General features: G+C 36.0%; 2 protein-coding genes across 2 annotated transcripts in view; both read left to right on the top strand.

The window, feature by feature from the left end:
• Positions 1-916: 916 nt before the first annotated feature.
• LOC306844022 (ras-related protein Rab-15-like) lies at positions 917-10,691 on the top strand. Its single transcript, XM_079375845.1, has 7 exons — positions 917-1,286; positions 6,425-6,485; positions 6,564-6,624; positions 6,767-6,844; positions 7,527-7,616; positions 8,439-8,504; positions 8,614-10,691. The coding sequence occupies exons 1-7, from the start codon at positions 1,163-1,165 to the stop codon at positions 8,770-8,772; spliced, it is 639 nt and encodes a 212-aa protein (XP_079231971.1). The 5' UTR covers positions 917-1,162; the 3' UTR covers positions 8,773-10,691.
• A 5,118-nt stretch (positions 10,692-15,809) lies between these two features.
• The window catches only part of LOC306844365 (signal-induced proliferation-associated 1-like protein 1), a 100,225-nt gene continuing 95,153 nt past the window's right edge, over positions 15,810-20,881 (top strand). The window contains exon 1 of the mRNA XM_079376448.1: positions 15,810-16,125. The gene's annotated coding sequence lies outside the window, so the exon portion shown is untranslated. The remainder of the gene's footprint in view (positions 16,126-20,881) is intronic.

Raw genomic sequence — 20,881 nt, 5'->3', positions numbered from 1 at the left:
AACGTCATTGCGTGGCATTAAAAAAATTCTTAAGGCAACATTTTTAATTTATGTATTTGTTTTAATCATGGCTATTTTTCCACATAATTGCATTTTATTTTTCATGTTATTCGTACATTCATTTATTTATTGTGTTTATGTGTAAGTGTTTTTTTTTTCTTGGTATGAAATTTGTAGATGCTCTTTAATGTTTTTACAATATCATTTCTGTTCCTTTAATAAACATCTTGCGTTACATATTATATGTCCTAAAACATTTAATAAAGTCATATGTAGACACATAACACTGATGATTCATTTTTAGAAAATGTTTTATTAATAATGCCATTTATTTTAATTCCCTGTGTCCATGATTCAGTTCAAACAATCATTTAGAAGCTAAATATAATTTGTACTTACATTAAACAATACTAAAAATTAATTTACATATTTTTAATGAAAACAAGTTTACACATTGTAATAAAATTCTACATATTGAAGCCATGTCGCACGTGTCTCAATGCAATGACACTCCTCAGTTCAAATGATTCAAGAATGATTCAATTCGATTCGTGAACAAATTGTTCAGTCCGGTTCATCGAAAAGATTGGACTCAAAATAATGATTCGGTCACGAATCGGGCATCGCTAATTACAACCTATCATCCCCTTGGGGTTTTTTTCCTTTTCTTTTTTCTTTTTCCTTTTTTTTTTTTTTTGGTTGTAAACAGGCAAAAAAAACGATCCTCTATGAATTTATAAGGGCTGATGTTGCATATTTAATTTGTTTTATGCCCCAGTTTTTATATTTTGACAATATTAGACTGTAAACATATCTATAGATGCATTTTATCTTCGCAGTCCCGGTATATATAAAATTAATCTAGGTCAATATCAGTATCAAAATCGTGATGATGTGTGCCCGTAATCTCCACCCATTTCCTGAGGTGTGAAGGATGTCGGCGAAACGCACTGAGAGCGTTCAGTAGCCCACCGCACCCACCACCACAGCAGCAGCGTTCCTGACTGATTTCTGCTCACATCGACTCCTGCTTCATCCACACTGTCTTTCGGGGAATCGGCACGTAAGCACGGACCGGTCGATGGAAAAAGCGAGAAGATGATACTGTGAAGAGGGTGGACATGGAAACCCGACGCTGAGTTCCTTGTGACCATAAGACACCATGGCCAAACAGTATGATGTGCTGTTTAGACTCCTGCTTCTCGGAGATTCCGGTGTTGGCAAAACCTGTTTATTATGCAGATTCACGGACAATGAATTTCATCCCTCTCACATTTCCACCATCGGTAAGAGTGTTACTTTAATGCATCCGTTCAAAGAGTTGCTGAACAAACAGCACATACTGATAAGAAAACCCATAGCAGCGCTGGGCCATTATAGTCTATGAGCCGTGAAAAGAATGGCTTGAGAATTACACCACATAGTGAGATGCATTCACACAACCTCTTCTAGTTCTTTCTGAGATGCCTGACTGTATCTGTGTGTGAAGTCTTAAAATGTTGCGTTTTTACACAACTGTCACAAACCCAGTAGTGTTTGTTTTAGATCGTTATAGATAATAAAATGCAGTGATCTAAATTTAATGTAAAATCATAGGTTGCATGAATGGCAGTGAGGACACAGAAAGTGCAGGTATCTGTGTTTTTGCATGCATTTTCACTAAAATATTGATGCATTAAGTGTCCTGTCAGCCATTCCAACTCATACATGCGGTTCTATGCAAGTTCTACAATATTGATATGAAATGGAATCAGGTTTAACTAAATTGAAAGTTTTGGTCTCAGCTGTGAGAAATTTGGAAAGATTTATTATTGCAATCTCTAAAACTGTTTTCTATAAAGGGACTATTTTATCACTGTATGCTTTCAAGAACTCCCAGTATAGGGATCATTTTTATTTTGGCTTATTAGGTGTTATGAAAAATAAAATTTGGTTCTAAAAAGGCTTTTCATAATCCTCTCATTTTGGTGTTCATATAGTGTTCGCTTGGTCTAGTGGGACATTTTCCCAGTGGGCTGACATTATGTTCTGACTACAGCCAATTTACTCACTCGAAGAGGATGAAAAGAGAGATTATTTTACAACAGTTTCCAGAAATATATCATTTTATATTTTTTCATTTGCAACATGCATAAGGACACTTTAACTACAAACCCATTCTTAATACTTCACTTGTACTTCATTTTACATATTTTGTGATGCTGATCATGTATAAAGCTAAACTAGATGCTTCTTTAAGTAAAAAGGTCTTTTAAAAGGATAGTTTACCCAAAAATGAAAAATAAATGGTCACTCCTTACTTGCCTTTCCAAACTTTTTGCTGCCTTGGAAACTGTGAAAGTAGCTATCTAGCAGAATGTCTTAGCTGCTCTTTTCCATACAATGAACATGAAGGATGACCACAACTGTCCCTATGCAATTTCATTGTACGGAAACTAGCAGCTTGGACATTTTGCTAAATATCTAAGTTTGTGTTCCACAGAAGGAAGAAAGTCAAATGGGTTTGGAATGATATGAGGGTGAGTAAATAATGATTCAATTGTTATTTTTGTGTGAACTGTGAAATCCATGTCATTCTGTAAAACCTTCTTGTTGTGTTCCACAGAAGAAATAATGTATGTTTTAAAAGATGTGAGGGTGAATAAATGCTGTCAAAATTCACATTTTGGCCAAACTATTCCTTTAATGAAGCATTTGAGATGCTGAAGCCGTACCAAAAATGTTATCCCTCAATTAAATCACATGCTTCATTAGGTGTGGAGTGAATGTCAGGCTGTTATTTTGCAAAAGTTCAGAGTATACTCTTGTGTAGCTCTCTTGGTTTTTCCAGGGGAGCGAATAATATCAAGTGGCTTATTCTTGAAATCAGGCATAAGATTCATAACACCCTCCTATTGTTCCTGATCATATCCCCCAAATCAATAAAGAATCAGAGGCCCTGACTCATTCCTGCAGCCTGCTGTCTGTCTCGCTACTGTTTATTTAATATGCTGGGATGGATCTCTTTTGGTTAAGTAGTGATGTGATGCAGAACAATCTTTAACTGCAGGAGATAAAAGCTTTAGTCTGACTGGTCCTGAGAGATGGCCGGTGTCTTGCTCTAAAACATGGTTCAATAAGCTCTAGTCCGCAGGGCTATGACCCATATATATTATGATACTAGGCTGTCAAGGACCTTAGCGCTGTACTGAAAGATTATTCACAGTGGAAGAGATATCTGTGTGGTCTGCAAGTTCATTTGAAGCATTAGCAAGTGGTTCTTAGACGTTATCTATTTGCCTTGAGGCAACATGCTGTTATGCAAAATTATTATAGATTGCTATAGAAAGCAGCTGTTGATTGATTAGTTTGTGGATAACAAATTAAACGATATGAGGTTCATTTCTGTTTCATTGCTTTCTATAGTCAATTGTTTATGATGCTGTCAACACTAGAGAAATTGGACTTGTGTTTAAATTTGTATGTGTTAATCGCCATAGCATACCTGTCGGTTGTCTTGTTAAAATTATTTCCATTTCCAATTATAGCACTGTCTCAGAAGGAAAGTGTACAAGTCATGATTCAATTGTTACAGCTATGGCACATTATGACAAGTTTAATACTTATTACCGTCTGTCAAATGGCCATTCATTTAAAGGTCTGCTTTAATTGTGCTCAGAAACCTTACAACATCAGAGGTATAAAGTGTTTCACTACAGTGCTTTCAAATTTTTTGGGTAATCTAGATTTACCTTTTTTCTTCAGGGGGTTTTTACACGATGCCAACATCAACTAAAAACAGAAAAGTTTACACAACAACTGCATTTTGGGAGCTTGAAAATAACATTTTTGAAAACGGGTTTCAAAGTGCATGTTTTTGAAAACTATTCAGTTATCGTCTCAGAGAAAACTATAAAAACGCAAATTTGTTTTCGTTTTTAGACTATAGATATGTGTGCCATTTCTTCACGAAGCGACATTGCCAACTACTGGCCTGGCATGCATAGTACAGCATCTTTATTTGTTTTCGCTAGTCCTTGTGATTGAGGATCGTTTGACAACATAGTCTTTTTAGTACATTATTGTCATGTAAACACTAAAGTAAAACCTTACTCAAAGTATTTTTATGCAGAGTTAAAAGTACAACTTAAATAAAAGACGAGTGATTTAAATGATGTCAAAATGTTCATTTTTGGGTGAACTATCTCTTTTAGACACAGACTTTGAACTATAGTAGCCTAATGCCTTTTTATATAACCATCGCTATAGATGAACGTGTCAAGAGTGAACAGTAGTCTTGATTTTTAGTCTAAAAATCATATTCAATTGCCAATCATCTTCTGAAAATATTCAGGTAACAGGTTTCAGGAAATATGTTTACTTTTAGCTTCTGCCTTATGACTTTTACATAGTCATAATGAGAATTTTTGACGTTTTTATTTTTGCATAAAAATACTAAAATGAGAATATCTCTTAAAAACGCTGAAAAGTTTTTATACTTTCAGCAAGTGTATATATAGTGTAGTGTCTGTACTGTTCTCGGTATTTTTTACACCCCTGCATAATATTGATTAAAATAAAAGGGTTTTGGATGAAAGCTGTTTTATCAAATCCAGAAGCCATCAGAACTACCCTTGAGAATATGGAGGAAATCTGACCTAAAATCTCTTAAAGTTGCACTCATTCTTTCTTTTTTTTTTTTTGGTTTGTCACACTGGCTGAAATGGTATGTTAGCTATAGTTTTAGTATTATGATAATACTGTGGAAATGTGCTCTTCATAGTCAGCCATGATTAATTTATTCTGTGAGCTTAAGTTTCCAATAACAGGGGGTTACCAAGGAACAGTGAATAGCTTGTCATGTGATCCAACATGGCCGCTCCAAAAAAGGAACACACTTTATGTAAAACAAAACAGCTTTTAATAGGCTATTTAACTGGTTTCCAATTTCATTGGTGTTTTCATCTCATGTGAGTGTTTCTTGTTGTTGTTGTTTTTTAATGAGAAAAGGATTATAGTTATTTGCATCACTTTATGAGAGTTTGGTTTGGTTTCACTTTTATTTTGTATTATTTCACAGCATTGTTGTTGTCCTTTCACTGCTGAGATTCAGGAAGAAAGGACTGGAAGGCCAGCTCTTTCATTATTTTCCTTTGCCCCAGGACAACCAATTCAGTGGCTGTAGTGATGACCTTTCTGGTGTGTCCCTGTGTGAAAGCTCAGGGCAGTAACACTACTGCTTTAATGCAGTTTAATAAAGAGGAGGCTATATGGAGCTCTGTGGATGGCATTCAACTGTATTCAAGATGGTACTCGTGTCTTATTTTAGTATTTATTGTACTTGCATGTTTTTGTGCGTGGCGTGCCATCTGCTTGCAGACATTGAATTGAATCCTTTGAAAAAAAATTGTGTTTGATATGAAGGCCTCTATACAAGCTACCTAAGTTGTCTCTCTAACTAAGAAATTTGGTAATTAATTTTGTTTTTAATCACATTGCTGCCAGGGCATGTTAAAAATAAAAGAGACACCCGACTACTGTTGTTTTGGAGTCACAATTGTTATTGAGAATGGAACTTCCTAGAAAAACAACTCTTCTGGGAGCTGGAATGTCTTGCATTGGACCTTATTGACAGATCCCCATTTTTCATTGTAGTTTTGCTGTGGCTTTATTTTCTTGGCTGCCTCAGGTTTAAAAGAGAGGTGTTTTCTTTCAGGGCTCAAGATCTCACTATGGTTTCACACCTTACAGGAATACGTCATTCTAACTACGCAGTACACTTTCATGTTCGCGTATGTGTCTAAAGAAATTGCATAAAATGTTAAACTCAGAATTCTTAAAGAATGTTTTTTAAAATTAGGTCAACAGAGATGAAGCATTAACAATTAATTTGATTAATTCTGTGCTGTTTTGTGGTATATATCTTACTCCTGTTTGATAAAATATCAAACATAAAAATATATATAAAAAAAATAACTTTGACAAAAATTGACACTTCCATGTCAGCTATTTCCTTATTTCCACCCTTTTAGGTTCTGTGCTGTAAATTTTATTGCCGGTGATATAATGAATATATTTTGCAAGTTCTTAAGCTTGACCTAAGCATATTTCTAGACAAAAAATATACCCTTTTATAGAAATGTTTATTAAATTGCAACACAAGCATATTTATTTTTCGAAATGTCTCTCTGGTATTCGTCACCACTTTTGCTTTTTTCTTATTATTCTTATTCTTTATTACTTCACTGCCTTTTTATGAGTCTGATTTGAACGGTTCAGTAAACTTCATGGGAGCACTAATTATACTGAAAGATTTCATTTAGATCTAGCTTAGTGCCTGAAGATGATTTAACAGATGAGTTGTGTCAATATGAGGACAAAGAGTGCTTATATTATTTTCAACTGATTTGAAATCATTGTGAAATTACTTTCTTTTTTACCCCAGGTGTCGATTTCAAAATGAAGACTTTGGAGATAGATGGCATTAAAGTACGAATACAGATATGGTATGTTTTATTTTTCTGTGATGATATAACAGCGTTTCATCCACTGGCTCTGCTAATCAGATGTGTGTATGTATGCAGGGACACAGCAGGTCAGGAGAGATATCAGACCATCACTAAACAGTACTACAGAAGAGCACAGGTGATCTTCACACGCCTCACTGACTCATATACTGATCTAATAATGGAGTCAGATCTAATACAGATTGTCCGTTGAGTGATAATTCACTGATAAACTCTCATTATTATGTATGGGTGGATTGAAATGGATTCTGTATCAACAGGGCATTTTTCTAGTGTATGACATCACAAGCGAGCGCTCGTTCCAGCACATCATGAAGTGGGCCAGTGATGTAGATGAGGTGAGGATGTGGAGTTTAAAGCATATGTCTCACTGTAACTAAATATAACCTGCTTCTTATTAATATCTCAACATTTAAATTCCAGCGCCCCCTCTTTCTCTCTTTAACTCTGGGTTTACAACAGTTAGAGGCAGCTCTGCAAATCTGGGATTTAAAATTGAATTGAATTAACAGAAATTAAAAGTTTTGGGATTTAGGATAGAGTAAAAAATAGAAATATGATTTGATTATGATCAATTTTGCACTTATTTCTGGGACACGAAGCAAGTTTATTACTTTACTAATTATAAATCTGACATTGCTGTTTTTCAAAGCACCAAAACATTTTTTTTCTTTTTATTAATAATATGAATAATTTCCCTTATTTTGCCTTTGTCATGTTACAGTTAAGTTTATACATTATTATTATTATTAGAAATAAATAAAAAAAATTGAATCTCAAATTTTCATTGTGGACTTTTGGACCCCACTGTATTATTCGTATATTACCTTTAAAACTTGGCTCCATGTTTTCCCAGAAATGGACAAAAGAAAACTTGATGAAAACACAGAAAGTATACCAAACCAATATTGGATCTGTTAAATGAATCCTATGTCTTATATAATATTTGTCTGTTTCTGCTCTGCTCCATCCATTTGCCTCTGTTGAGTCTCTCCTCTCGTCTGTTCTGTTTCTGATCAGTATGCCCCGGAGAAAGTGCAGAAGATACTTGTTGGGAACAAGTCTGATGAAGAACAGAAGAGACAAGTAGCTACAGAACAGGGAAATAAGGTAAATAAATAATATTTCCCTCCTGTGCACTGCATCTTTCATTCATACTGACATGTACTCTGTCATGTGACAAACCTTATATCCTTATAACCTTATATATAATAGTTAAAGGGTTAGTTCACCCCAAAATGAAAATTCTGTCATTAATTACTCACCCTCATGTCATTCCAAACCTGTAAGACCTTTGTTCATCTTCGGAACACAAATTAAGATGAAATCGGAGAGCTATCTGACCCTCCCATAGACAGCAACGCAACTGAAATATTCCCAGGTCCAGAAACGTAGTAAATACATTGGTAAAAATACATCAGTTTTGCGATGCTTCTTTTGCGCAAAGAAAACAAAAATAACAATTTACTAACCACTCTTCTCCCCCAAGTTACGTCGTCGGCCATTTTAGAGAGTATCACAACGCATACCCACGCTTTCCCCCTAAGCGTAAACAACGCTTAATACGCAAATTACGTTCTTAGGTACTCTCCAAAATGACGGAAGACGTAACTCGGGGGAGAAGAATGGTAAATGATGTTATTTTTGTTTACTGAAGTTTACTGAAGTTGAGCCACTGATGTCACATGGACTGTTTTACTGATGTGTTTACTACGTTTCTGGACCTGGGAACATTTCGGTTGTTTATGGAGGGTCAGCTAGCTCTCAGATTTCATCAAAAATATCTTAATTTGTGTTCCGAAGATGAACGAAGGCCTTACGGGTTTGGAACAACATTAGGGGGTGAGTAATTAATGACAGAATTTTAATTTTGGGGTGAACTAACTCTTTAAAGACTTTCTTCAGACATCTTAATCTTCTTTTTTGCTCCAGCTTGCCAAGGCTTATGGAATGGACTTTTTTGAGACAAGTGCCTTTACCAACCACAACATTACAGAGGTGCAATTTTGTATTTTTTCTTCTCATATATTTCTTGTTTCTTTTTAAATATTCGAAAAATGGTGAAGCCATGCAACCATCTGATTCTTTTGTTTTTTCTTCATTACAGTCTTTCACCCGATTGGCTGAATTAGTCTTACAAGCCAATAAGAAGGATCTTGATTTGTTGGGAGGATCCATGAATGATGAGTTCAATCTCGCTGTTTTGGAGGAGCAGGAAGGATTGTGTAATGTTAGCGACGACACCCGTAAGTCCTGCTGGTGCTGAGGACAGGAAGTGACATGACTACTTTTTCAGTTGATTTCCATATTTATGTTGCATTTACATTTTAAATATTATTTTGCAAAATTGACAGTTATTGTTAAACAGTGTTTGGTGCCTTTAATGGCTTATTTCCTGCTGATTCTTATGAATATCATTTCTTATTCATTATTTGTTTCATAGTTACTACAAATTAAGTTGGAACATTACAGAATATTGTATATGTATATTAAGATTATTTTTCAGTTTTTTTCTCAGTCTGAAAAACAAGATCAAAAGGCCACTGCAGTGCAATTGTACATTATTTAGTTACACTCATTCAAGCCACACATTCAGAGTCCGTCATACCTCATATTAAATTTAACAAATATAAAAAACAAGTTGATTAAAGTGTAAGGCAGCATTGACAAAATGGTTTATTCAAAGGAATATTTCAATCAAAAATGAAAATGTCCTGAATATTTATACATCCTCAGGCTATCCAATATGTAGATGAGTTTGTTTCTTCATCATAACAGGAGAAATTTAGCATTACTTTTTACTTTTAATTTGGCATCACTTGCTCACCAATGGATCCTCTGCAGTGAATGGGTGCCGTCAGAATGAGGGTCCAAACAGCTGGTAAAAACTATTACTAATGTCTCGTGAAGTGAAAAGTTGCGTATTTGTAAGAAATTTAAAATAAAGTTCCATAATCCATACTAAAAGTCCATCTTCTATTGTCTTTTCACAACAAAATACACTAACACATTTGTTTTCCTCTTGTGTACAGTGCTTGATCTGTGCATATTTCTCTCTTGATTTAGAGAAAGCAATATTATGGATAGTGTCTTAATGATGGCTTTCCACTTTACAAGATGTTAATTGGTGGACTAGAGTCATGTGGATTATTATGATGTTTTTAATCAGCTGTTTAAACTCTCATTCTGACGGCACCCATTCACTGCAAAGGATCCTTTGGTGAACAAGTGATGTACTGCTAAATTTCTCCAAAACAAAATTGTCTACATCTTGAAAGACATGAGGGTGAATAAATTTGAAGCAAATTGTAATTTTTGGGTGAACTATTCCTGGTTGTATGGCTGGAGCACCCATGTTAACATATTCTTTCTTGTGTTTTGCTATGGGACTTCATGTGAATATTATTCAGACCTGATTTGGCTTTCTATAAAATTCTTGAATTCTAAAACATTGAATGCACCTACTTGACCAATGAATGCCCTTTCAAGGTAATAAATGTATTCTTGAGTGATGAATTGATGAAGTTTCACACATCATTGTAACAATCTAAGCTTATTTTCTGTAAAAAAAATACTGTCACTAAACATGCTACTTACCAGTTCTGGTCCACTGTGATTGTAAATGAATGCAAGGATTTTTATCTCATTAATCTGAGGTTGTTCACTAATTTACTCGTTATAGTAGCGTTTAATGTGGTATTTTATACCAATATTACATCAAGCTCTCTTTTTCTATCAATAATCACTATTTAGCTGATTAGAATAGTTGGAATGTTTCAACTTTTACTCTATAAATGATTCTGGAATTGATGTGGTTTAATTTCATCACAGCACACAGTTTTTCTCCTGCTTAAATCAACATCTTACCCATATAAACTTGCAGACTAAACCATTGTGATGCCCAACATTGATGGCGCTGTGCATCGCTGCAGTGACATGGGTTGTATTGCTAAAGATTCAATGTATATTACACTATTGCAGCATTTAAATGTGCAAGTGGTATTGTACTATGTTGATTTAAATGAACTCTTGAATAATACTGATATGTTTACCTGTTGTTTCATGAAATATGTCCATGAAAAAAATCTGAGAAATTTAAATGCGTATGTGGTTATTTATATATAAACTGTAATATTGTGATTCTGTCTAGGGGGTCGAATAGTTATGAATAAACATCTAATTATGAAAAGGGTTTTTTTATTACTATAATGAGGAATTTGGAGATACAATTCTCTGTAAGTTCAACACCACAAGTTAACACTAGGAGGCAGTTTTGCAAAGCTGAAATCGGTGTCCTGAAATGTAGTTCTGCAAAATAAAACACACTTGCGGGAAAAAAAAAAACAGGGGACGAAGAATGTGTTTACGGATTTACGTAATACTCAGAACTGGGAAATTATCCTTCAGCATTTGTGAAGTATTTTAATAATGAGGTCAGTTCATTTGCTCAATTTTATCAAGGCCATGATGTTTTTTGGGGGGTTTTTTCTCGCAAAACAATAATTTGTGCCTTGATGCTACTGATTATTAATGGTACTTTAAAAGTACTCTGAAACAAAATATTCTGCTTGTGCATTTGGTAGCAAAGCAGATATCTCTTTTAAGGCCGTGCACTGCTGGATGAAGTTTTAACAGAGAAAGCACTTAAGAGTTAAGAAAATAAGCATATTTTATGATACATGCTCATGTTTGTGAGCAAGTAATACACATAGATGGATGCAACGATTACAGTGCAATAGCACAATAAAATGTTACAGTGTTACTAAATGTTACAGTCTAACTACATTCCCTACAAACACTTTCTTTCTTCTGTGGAAAAAAGTTTAATGAATTGGTAACACTTTACAATAAGGCTTCTTCTTAGTTAAAGTTAATTTCTTCATTTATAATAGATCATTTAAATCAAAATGGTATTTTTTATATTATTTAATGGACCTGAGCTAAGATGAACTAACCAAGTGTCCATACTATGAAAGTAACTTTAATTGCATGGGCCGAATATAGGCTTGGAAATACACAAGGGTGAATAAATAATGACAGAATTTTCATTTTTGAGTGAACTATCTTTGTGCAAAAGGAAATATTATTTATGTTACCCCACACTCTCAAATGACAAATCAGAATGTCTTATGTAAAATATTAATGCAATACTTCACATGTATGTACATCTATTTACAAAAACAAACATTTATCTTCATTGATATTATTGGAGTGCTCTAAGTCTGTTGGCTCACATGGACGCACAAATGTTTCATATTCTACTAAAAGGCTCATTGATTTGCCTAATTCTGCTGTTTGCCTTTTACCCAAATACTTCATTTAAATGTGCATGTGAGGATGCATTTGTAAGGCTTGTTAGTAAATCTATTCAGGTGTCAACACAATGTGTTCTCTTGACGATGGCTCTAATATTATGTGTCATCTCTGAGAGAGTGTGGGCCAAGTGAAAGAGCTCCATGTAGTGCCGCTAATGAAACCTCTGAGCTAAATAATCTGACTTTTTACATCTCACAAGGTTTCATCAACTGTCTAGTTGCATGAGGGAACTCAAGCCCCCCCCCCCCCACACATGATGAAGATGTTAAAAAATGAAGGGCTAACTTAGATAACATAATGACGGTTATCATGTAAGAGTCTGGAGATTACACGAGAACACATTTGACTCCCATTTTTGAGCATAACTTTTATCCAACTACTGTCATTAACCTCACTTTTGATTTAAACAAGATTGAATCTTTTTTCTTTATCCCCATTGTTAACATTCAGAGGTTTGGATTCGGGATCAAGCTGATTTTGAAAGAAAGGGAGAGCTTTAAAAACAGCCCTTGGCTCCCTTCAGTTTTCCTTTCCTAGATAATCTTGTCATGCCATAACCAAATACTTCCGTGCAATTGGCTCTCACCTATCCTCATTTAATCACTGATTTTCTCAGAACAAAAACTTGCCAGGCATTGAGAGAAATAAATCAAGACATCCTTAGGAGAGAGAGAGAAACAAGATGTGCTTTAGTATTATTTTTGGGGTGCGTGCGCATGCAGTGGGGGCGTTTGGTGAGGAGAGGGGGGGGGTCCAGCTTCAGGACACTTCTGCTAAGCACTGTGTTGTCATCCTCCCACCTCGCCACACTGTGCTTTCACACCAGAATGAGTCACGCAGGCTCTCTGAGCTCTGGAGGTGCGCAATGTGGAATGCTAAGCACCCTGAGAGAACTTCACAGCATTCAGACTCTTTCTACTCTGCCTTCTCATCTCTCCTTTATACCTGCTTGGAGATGTTGAAAAAGGCTGAGAGAAGCCTGCTTGATCTTACTTTCCAAATGCAGAACTAAATGTACATGTAGTGTTATCTTGGTTTACCTTACTGTTAGGCAGAAAATCTATCTATCTATCTATCTATCTATCTATCTATCTATCTATCTATCTATCTATCTATCTATCTATCTATCTATCTATCTATCTATCTATCTATCTATCTATCTATCCTTTTTCAAATCTGTTACTGCATTTTACCTGAAGTTTCAAATATTACATGAAATACCATTTGAAAACCAATTGTGTACAATTCTAAATTTTCCTTTTTGATAACTCCACAGATGTATTTTTTCAGTGGGTAAAACACTGAATGTGCCTGTGTGTTTCTCGGCCTGGAGTCAGTTGGGAAGCAGCCAGGGAAGTGCCTTAGGATACTGACTCAGGCATTGTGAATCTCAGAGCAGCAGGAGAACCGTTCAGCACGGATATCTCCAATTTCATTCTCCACACCGCACTCTGTCCGCTGTGCACCTATGAAAAGATAATCATGATTTCTTATTGCGACTGCAATTACCAACTTGCAATAGGACTTAATAATGCTTCTCAGAGGGAAATGCTAATAAAGTCTTGGAACACATAGTGAATATAACTGACAGTCATTAATCTCTCTCTGTGGGCATTTGGTAATTACTTTGCTGATTCTATCAATATAATAACACAAATATGAACAATAAACAACATGGGCTAGCTTAATTGTATGCTAAATTATGTTAATCGCTGAGACTAACTAGCGCATCAGCCATTTTGAAGGCCTCACACGCTCTCTGCACTGCACTTCTCATTGAGTCAAACAAAGACCCTGTGTGCTCAGCAACAACTTGTCACCTTTCTGCATGTCATTCTGTATTAGTGTATCTGCATCGCTTGAGTGGAGCTAAATGAATGGGACCATTCTTCCTGTTCCCCCAGCATCCCTGACAAGACATTCCTATGTGAGGTCACACACGCAGTTGTGTGGTCAACATGTAGGGGGCGTCAAGTATTGATCGCTCAAACAGGACAAAGACATTCCTAAATAATTTAGAAGGAATGGTCAGATGGTAAGCAACCTGTTCAACATTATGATTTCTGTTTGTGGCATGATGATAATCCTTGCAAACTTCCTTCAATTTTTGTCTCTCTGAAATTTAGCAGCTGTGTTAATTCTCAAGAACAGCATGTTGTTTGTTGAGGTCATCACATCACACATCAAACATCACATTTTGGATTGCATATGCTCTTTATTTCTCTTGGAAAAAACATCTGTCCTCAGAAATGAACAATCTGTGCTGCAGTGGTACTGGATTTACTAAAATCTGAAGCATAGTGTTTAAGTCATTTTGACCCAAATTAAGTCATTTTACAGGAACTGCAAGCCAGTTGTCATGGTGACAAACTAAATGTTATTTTAACACTAAAATCTATTTTCTTGATGTGATAATTCTGATAATGTTTCTGGAAGAGTTATGAGGAACTATACATGATATACTGCACAAAAGATTGGACAAACCCACTTATTCTTTATTATTATTAATGTCTACACTTTATAGTTACATTTAAGCAAGTGCCTTGTATCATTTACATAACACCTAGGATTGCTATGTCAAGTTACCAGAGCCTTAACTATAAACAGTCGCTAGCGTATTGTCATAAAAAATTATATCTAATTATTTGAAACCAAATAGTTTTGACGGTTAGGGTTAGGGTTAGTGGATAAAGTCATCATAAAAGTTGCTGGATGAAATTATAGGCATAAACTGGTGGTTTGTGTAAAAAATAATGTGAAATGGCTTTATTTTGGGTTTATATTCAGACACAAAATGTTAATGGTGAAAACATCTTGTTATGATATAGATTTTAATTGTGCAAACTTTTTTTTTTTTTTTTTGTAATTGTCTGAAAATAAACCCATTTCACAGTATGTTTTTCACAAACTACTTCCTGTTATGTTTACATTTATCAGGCACTATTGGTTACAAATAACCAGTGTTGGGAAGGTTACTTTGGAAATGTAGTAGGTTACAGATTACAAGTTAGCCTATTTAAAATGTAATAAGTAGTGTATCTATTTCAATTACTTTATTAAAGTAATGCAACTGATTGCATTTGATTATTGGTTACGGTACATCCCTCATTCCTGTCAGACTGTCAAAATCCTTCATCACTTAAATTAAGATTATAATGATATCATTTTAAAGCACAGCCACCACAAAATCAGACTGATTTTGAGGTTAAATACATATTTAAAATCATAGTTTAATAGTTATGATACTGTTTTTAAATCAAATCTTTGCATAGCTACGTCAAGACACACTGGCATCTAACAGCGCCTTGGAAAAAACAGTTAATCTTAAAAAATAAAGCATATATACATAAACCCAAATAGGTCCTAAACTCCTGAAACATTGGTGTCTCATATTTTAAAGCAGGCAATGCAATTTGGGAAAGAAATCAACTAAATCTGTATGTGTAACCCCTTTGTAATTGTTAATATTTTCATAAGTAACTGTAATTGAACTCTGTATAGGCTAATTGTGTAAATTACTCTGTATAATTGTGTATGTGACAAATAAAAATCTTGAATCTAATTTAATTACACATTTTTTTATTCTCAGTAACTGTAACAGATTACAGTTACATTTATTTTGTAATTAAATTACATAATTCTGTTATTTCCCAACACTGCAAATAGCAAAGATAATTTTAAAATGCTCATAGTACAACAGGTTAAACTGGTGAGGTAAAACACTAACTTTACTTGTAGCCTACTCAAAGTGTTAATCATTATGCTTTGGATAAAACATGTCACCAATACACAGATTTAATAAAGCACATGTTGGACAGGTCAACCCTGCTACTCTTGTCAAAGACAACAGAGTACCAGTCGCGTGATAACCGTGCAGCACATAAATTGTGCTGTTGCTACGGCAACCCTATCCGTAGGGGGCCCATTCCCACAGATAACGCCTCAAATCACGCTCCCCTCTCTGCGCTCAGCTATCGCGAGATTCCTGAAAGCGAAGCGGAGCAGCGGCTTGCAGTGACCTCATCAGCAGCTGCAGCGCGAGGCGGAGCTGCAACTTTTGTATGAACTTCGAAGTTGAATAATTGTGAACGAGACGCTGGGGCCAACGGTAGTGCTGCTGGAGTAGATACAACAATACACTGAAAAATCTCCCGCGACACACGGGAAAACAGCAGGAATAACGGCCGCACGCAGACTGCACTCCGCTGGCGAATATTACGAGGCGGAGAGACGCTTGTGTCGGACTTTTATCGCAGGATTTTGTGGGAGAAGAGACCGCACGAGAGCAGCGAGAGGGAAGAAGGTGAGTTCGTAAGATGTCTGTGATTTAACTGTTCATGCCAACTCCAAACCGAGCTTATATCTGTATGGGGGTCCACGGATGTGTTTTTTCGAAGAAAGCATGTCTTTGCACACGCTAAAATGCTCGTTTTATCTCTCCAGCGAGTTGCGAGGGTTAACGAATGATCTCAGCTCACCTGATTATCAGAGGAAAACACGATTCGATCAGAAAGTTGCAGTAAAAACGATCTTGTTTTGATAACCGATAGCAGGCAGAATGTAAATATAAACCATGGTCCTATGTGTTGTGATTATTCGGTCTCAATCTGATAAACAAGACAGCGCAAGGTGAAAATGGTACGGTTATAGTTGAAGAGTTTTGGTCTTAACTCCAGAATACAGAAACACAGTCGATTACAGCTGACAGCCGAGCAACTTCATCAACATGGATTGTGCACATTTAATCATTATTGCATCAGTCCAGAAGAGAATTTAATAATATGTATAGGAACTTGTGAAAAGACATAAATCTGACTCGTGTGTTTTGCATTATTAAGCCAGCAGTTGCTTGGTAAAGATTAACTGGTAAATAATTCAGAAATACTTAAATTCTTGTATTTTCAATTCTTATACAAAAGTGAAATTTTAAAGTGTGATTTACAGACCTGGAAAAGTCATGAAAATATTGTAATGATTTTTTTTCTAGCCATGCCAATATGCATTTCTTTATGTAATTGATGCTTTTTGAGTGCAATCTCTATAGAATTCATTAAAAAAAATCTTATTGATCACAAATGATCTGAGAAGTTTTGCACATTAATTGATCAAAAAGTGTCCTCCTATCTATCTATCTATCTATCTATCTATCTATCTATCTATCTATCTATCTATCTATCTATCTATCATATTTGAGAACAATGGCTGTGCTTCAAAAACTTGTGAGCTGCCTACCAAGCAGCATTTTTGGCCATCACAGACTCATTCCGGACGCTAATATCTTCTGCATTAGCTGAGAATCAGATCAGGTGTCCAACTGGAGGAGTCATTGGGCTGTAGATCGCATTGCATTTATTATGCATAACATTTTGTCACGTCGAAATTGTGAGGTCTGTGCTGTAGGTTGACTAATGGCCCTTCACTCAGTTTTCTCCCTGTAAGGGCTTTGCTGATTTGTCATTTGCATGTCTTTTCTTCGTTGTGTGGGTGGTGTGTGCTCACTGTGTATTGGCCAGGCTCTAAATGCAGTTCGTGTGGGGGTGGATTTGAAGAGCAGGTCCCTGATTGAAGTGCTTTCTGGCATTCCCTTTTTTAACTTTAGATGTATGGAAGATACATACAGACCATCACAAGACCTTAAAAATGACCGAGGTGTAACTTTGTGTTTGCGTCATGTCCTTGAGATGTTGATGTGTCAGTGTCCTTTGACGGGACTGCCACTATTTTTGTTTAGTCTTGGTGTGGTTGACTAAAAGTAGACAATCTGACCACTTTTTTTTCAGTTGACCACCTTCAGACTTTCACTTTGTTGTTGTTAAATCCACCTGTGGAACAGCATGGATCCCATTTTCATTTTGTTATGTAGACATCGCCGACTACCTGTCTTTTTTAGGCGTAAACAATGTTGTATTATTAACTTGATTTTGATAAAGTCAGTAGCAAGCAGATATCATTCCTACTGTGCAAAACATACTTTAGATTTAATGTTTTCTTTCCCCAGCCTCTATCTAAGAATGCCAAGGATGCAGTTATCTGCAGACAGTATTGCATTTCCAATATTAAGTAGCCTATTGAAAGGGAGTGTGTAGGTGGACACGCACATGTGAAACATGTAGAAAAGGGAATGTGCGAGGGGGAAAAAGACGCCTGGGTGGATGATTGGCAGCAGAGGGATTATCAAGAGATTTTCACATGTAGACTGGCTCCAGATTCTATAGATACTGCTGGATTAAGGTTGGGCAAATAAGTTTTAATCATCGCCTCAAGCTTAACAAATTATGTGCGAGGTTGAGCGCTTAACAGCCTCTCCTGTTGTTCTTCTATAAATGCTGTTGCTATGGAAGTTTGGTTTATGTAAAATCATGTTAGTTGTTCGGTTATGCAAGTATATTTTTCAAGATTTGGCAGCAGACAACATCCAAATCTAATTCTGTAACAGGTCTGCATCAGATGAGATCCAATCATCAGACAGTATGGTCCAATTTTTGATGTTTAAGACTTGATTTGCACTGGGATATTTGATGCAGTGCCTCATCTTTGTGTTTGTCCAGTCCTACTTATATTCTCCGAAGCAATTTTATATCACACATATCCAAATGCACATTGCTTTGGAATTTGGGCAGCTTTTTAAAGGGTTAGTTACCCCAAAGATGACAATTCCATAATCATTTTCTCAACCTCATGTTGCATGTTGTTCCAAACCCATAAGACTTTCTTGAATTTTTGGAACACACATAAACAGGATAAACATTCTTTCATAATTTTATGCCATCCATTGAAAATCTAAACCAAATTTGCATGTTTGCTTTTTGTGATGAACCAATTAAATGTAGGCTTTTATTCACATATAAACATTGATTATTGCACATGCACAGTGCTCGATTCATAGGGATTATTTTTATAATGAATTTCTGTACTTTTTGATGGGTGAAAGTTTTGATTTGCTTGGATTTTCAATAGATGGACAAAAGTGATTAGAGAATATCACAAAATTTTTTATTTGTCTTCTGAAGATGAATAAAAGCTTTATGGGTTTAGAGTGAGTAAATGAAGATAGAATTTTCTCTTTTGGGTGAACAATCCCGTTAGGAGAGTCAGTGCAAATTAATTCCAAATAAGTGCCCACAGGTGACTATGACATAAGCGTTGTCACAAACAGGAAAAGGAAAGGACCTGTTCCCACCCAAATTGCTATATTTAGTTCATGACGTTGCATACTCTTAAAAAGGTAGATTTGTATTTTCTTTTAAATCAGCCACTGGTGGTTTGAACTAGTACTAATTTCCAGCATATTGTTCTGTCACCTCATTTAATCTCCCATCTTCCTGGAAGCAGCAACTGTTGATGCCGATCTGATGAATGGAAAAGAAACAGTTGAAGGTTCAGAATGTATCTGCATTATCGCTGATATTCCCACCAACTGTCTCGCCATCTGCCTAACGGCGCTTGTTGTGTTCCGTGCAGGAGAGGAGAGATTTTCAGCCTCTTGCACTAGAGAGGATGGGTGTTAACATGGCACCCAAATGCTGAAATTAGTATTGAAGGCGCCCATCTTACTTTTGGACTCAATAATTACAGTCCTGTCTCCTCTACCACTTTGGGCTCCATCTTAATGCAGGCTGTAGCCTCAGATTTATGCAGCCATTAGTCATGTAGACATTCTGTTGAAAATTGAAGGTGAGAACTGAGCGCTGAGGAATTTGAGATGCAGGATTCTTACTATGTTTTGCAGTCATGCAGTTCATTCGAGTCTCTCAGTATTGAACCTTTCTCAATTAATGTTGTTTTTTTCCTATCAAAAAATAAACCAAAAGCCTAATGCCTTTTGCGGACCGAAACCTAGTTAAGTCAGGATTGCTTGGATGCGTTATCAGTGGTGATTCACCGTCCTATGAAATGGAAGATTTTTAGGGACTGACACAATGTCTCAAGCAAACATCTTAAGGAGAGTCACTTATCCACTTTCATGATGAAATCACTCCGTTTAATAAATGCGAGCTTGTCAATGTCATATTCTCCAAGCCTTTCAAGATTACTTTTGATCTATTTTAAACCTAATCTCATTTTGAACACTGTGTCTTTTGGAACACATTATTTGTATCGCATGTTCACTTCGCTTAGTCATAATGTGGTTTCCTAGTAACAGTTTTGCTGTTAGGTTTATTGGACAGTTAGTTCAACTGTTCTTTAGAATCTGTTGTAATAGAGTTGGAATGTGTCAGGCAGGTCTTCCTATGTATTACATTTGTTTCTGTGCGGCCTACATCCACACTGTGGTAGTGGTTACAGTGTTTTACAAAACATTAAGTCACCATGTTCTCTAATGACATAATCACCGGCTTCAGACTGACTGCTAACAGACTAGTATTCTGGTTGCAAATGGATAGAGTATAATATAAGCACTGACATTCATTGATGAGGATGTGATGGCTGTGTAGGTGAAATTGGTCAAATAAAATGGTAGATTGTTTGATTAATTATTTCATAATGTTAACTTATGCAACCTGCATACAATCGATGTCATTTCAGGCAGTTTAAAATCAAACACAGGGTGAGGCAGCTTTAAAACGATTAATTAAGAGCCTAATTATGTTCAGAAGAGTACCCACTTCTTGTTATTTAATACCTGTTTTGCTGCTTTTCTAAATCCAATTGGTCTGGGGAGTTGGTGAGAGTGGCTGCAGCTTTTCCGTTTTCAATTGGGTAAGAAGGGAGAAACGGAGCTTGGCAACCTTTTTGCCACTCCAGCGGGAAACTGGTTTAAATTAGTCTTTTTAATTCCGGGCTCAGATGTTTGGATCCTAAAAAAAATATGCAAAAATTGCACCGTTAGGGTACAACAGCTTGTCATTGGGGTATAATTGCATGGTCCCCCCCCCCCGACAGCTCCTCAATTGTTACTATTTTGTTTTATGACCTTGCATTTTTACATGTGATATAGAGTAACATGAGGCATGTTCAGGGGAAACCGCAGTAGATGGTCATTAATGGTTAGGTGAAGTAACATGTTAGCTTGCAGTGTATGTTATCTGTTTGACCTCACCTTGCAGCAGTATTTTCAC

Source organism: Barbus barbus, assembly GCF_936440315.1.
Source record: "Barbus barbus genome assembly, chromosome: 24".
Classification (NCBI taxonomy): Eukaryota; Metazoa; Chordata; class Actinopteri; order Cypriniformes; family Cyprinidae; genus Barbus; species Barbus barbus.
This window is presented reverse-complemented; position numbering and strand designations above follow the sequence as displayed.

Excerpts from the sequence above, each read along its gene's own strand:
- LOC306844022 (XM_079375845.1), top strand. The coding sequence starts at position 1,163 with ATGGCCAAACAGTATGATGTGCTGTTTAGACTCCTGCTTCTCGGAGAT. Across the intron at positions 6,486-6,563 it reads AAAGTACGAATACAGATATG|GGACACAGCAGGTCAGGAGA; the intron begins GTATGTTTTATT and ends GTATGTATGCAG. Across the intron at positions 8,505-8,613 it reads CCAACCACAACATTACAGAG|TCTTTCACCCGATTGGCTGA; the intron begins GTGCAATTTTGT and ends TCTTCATTACAG.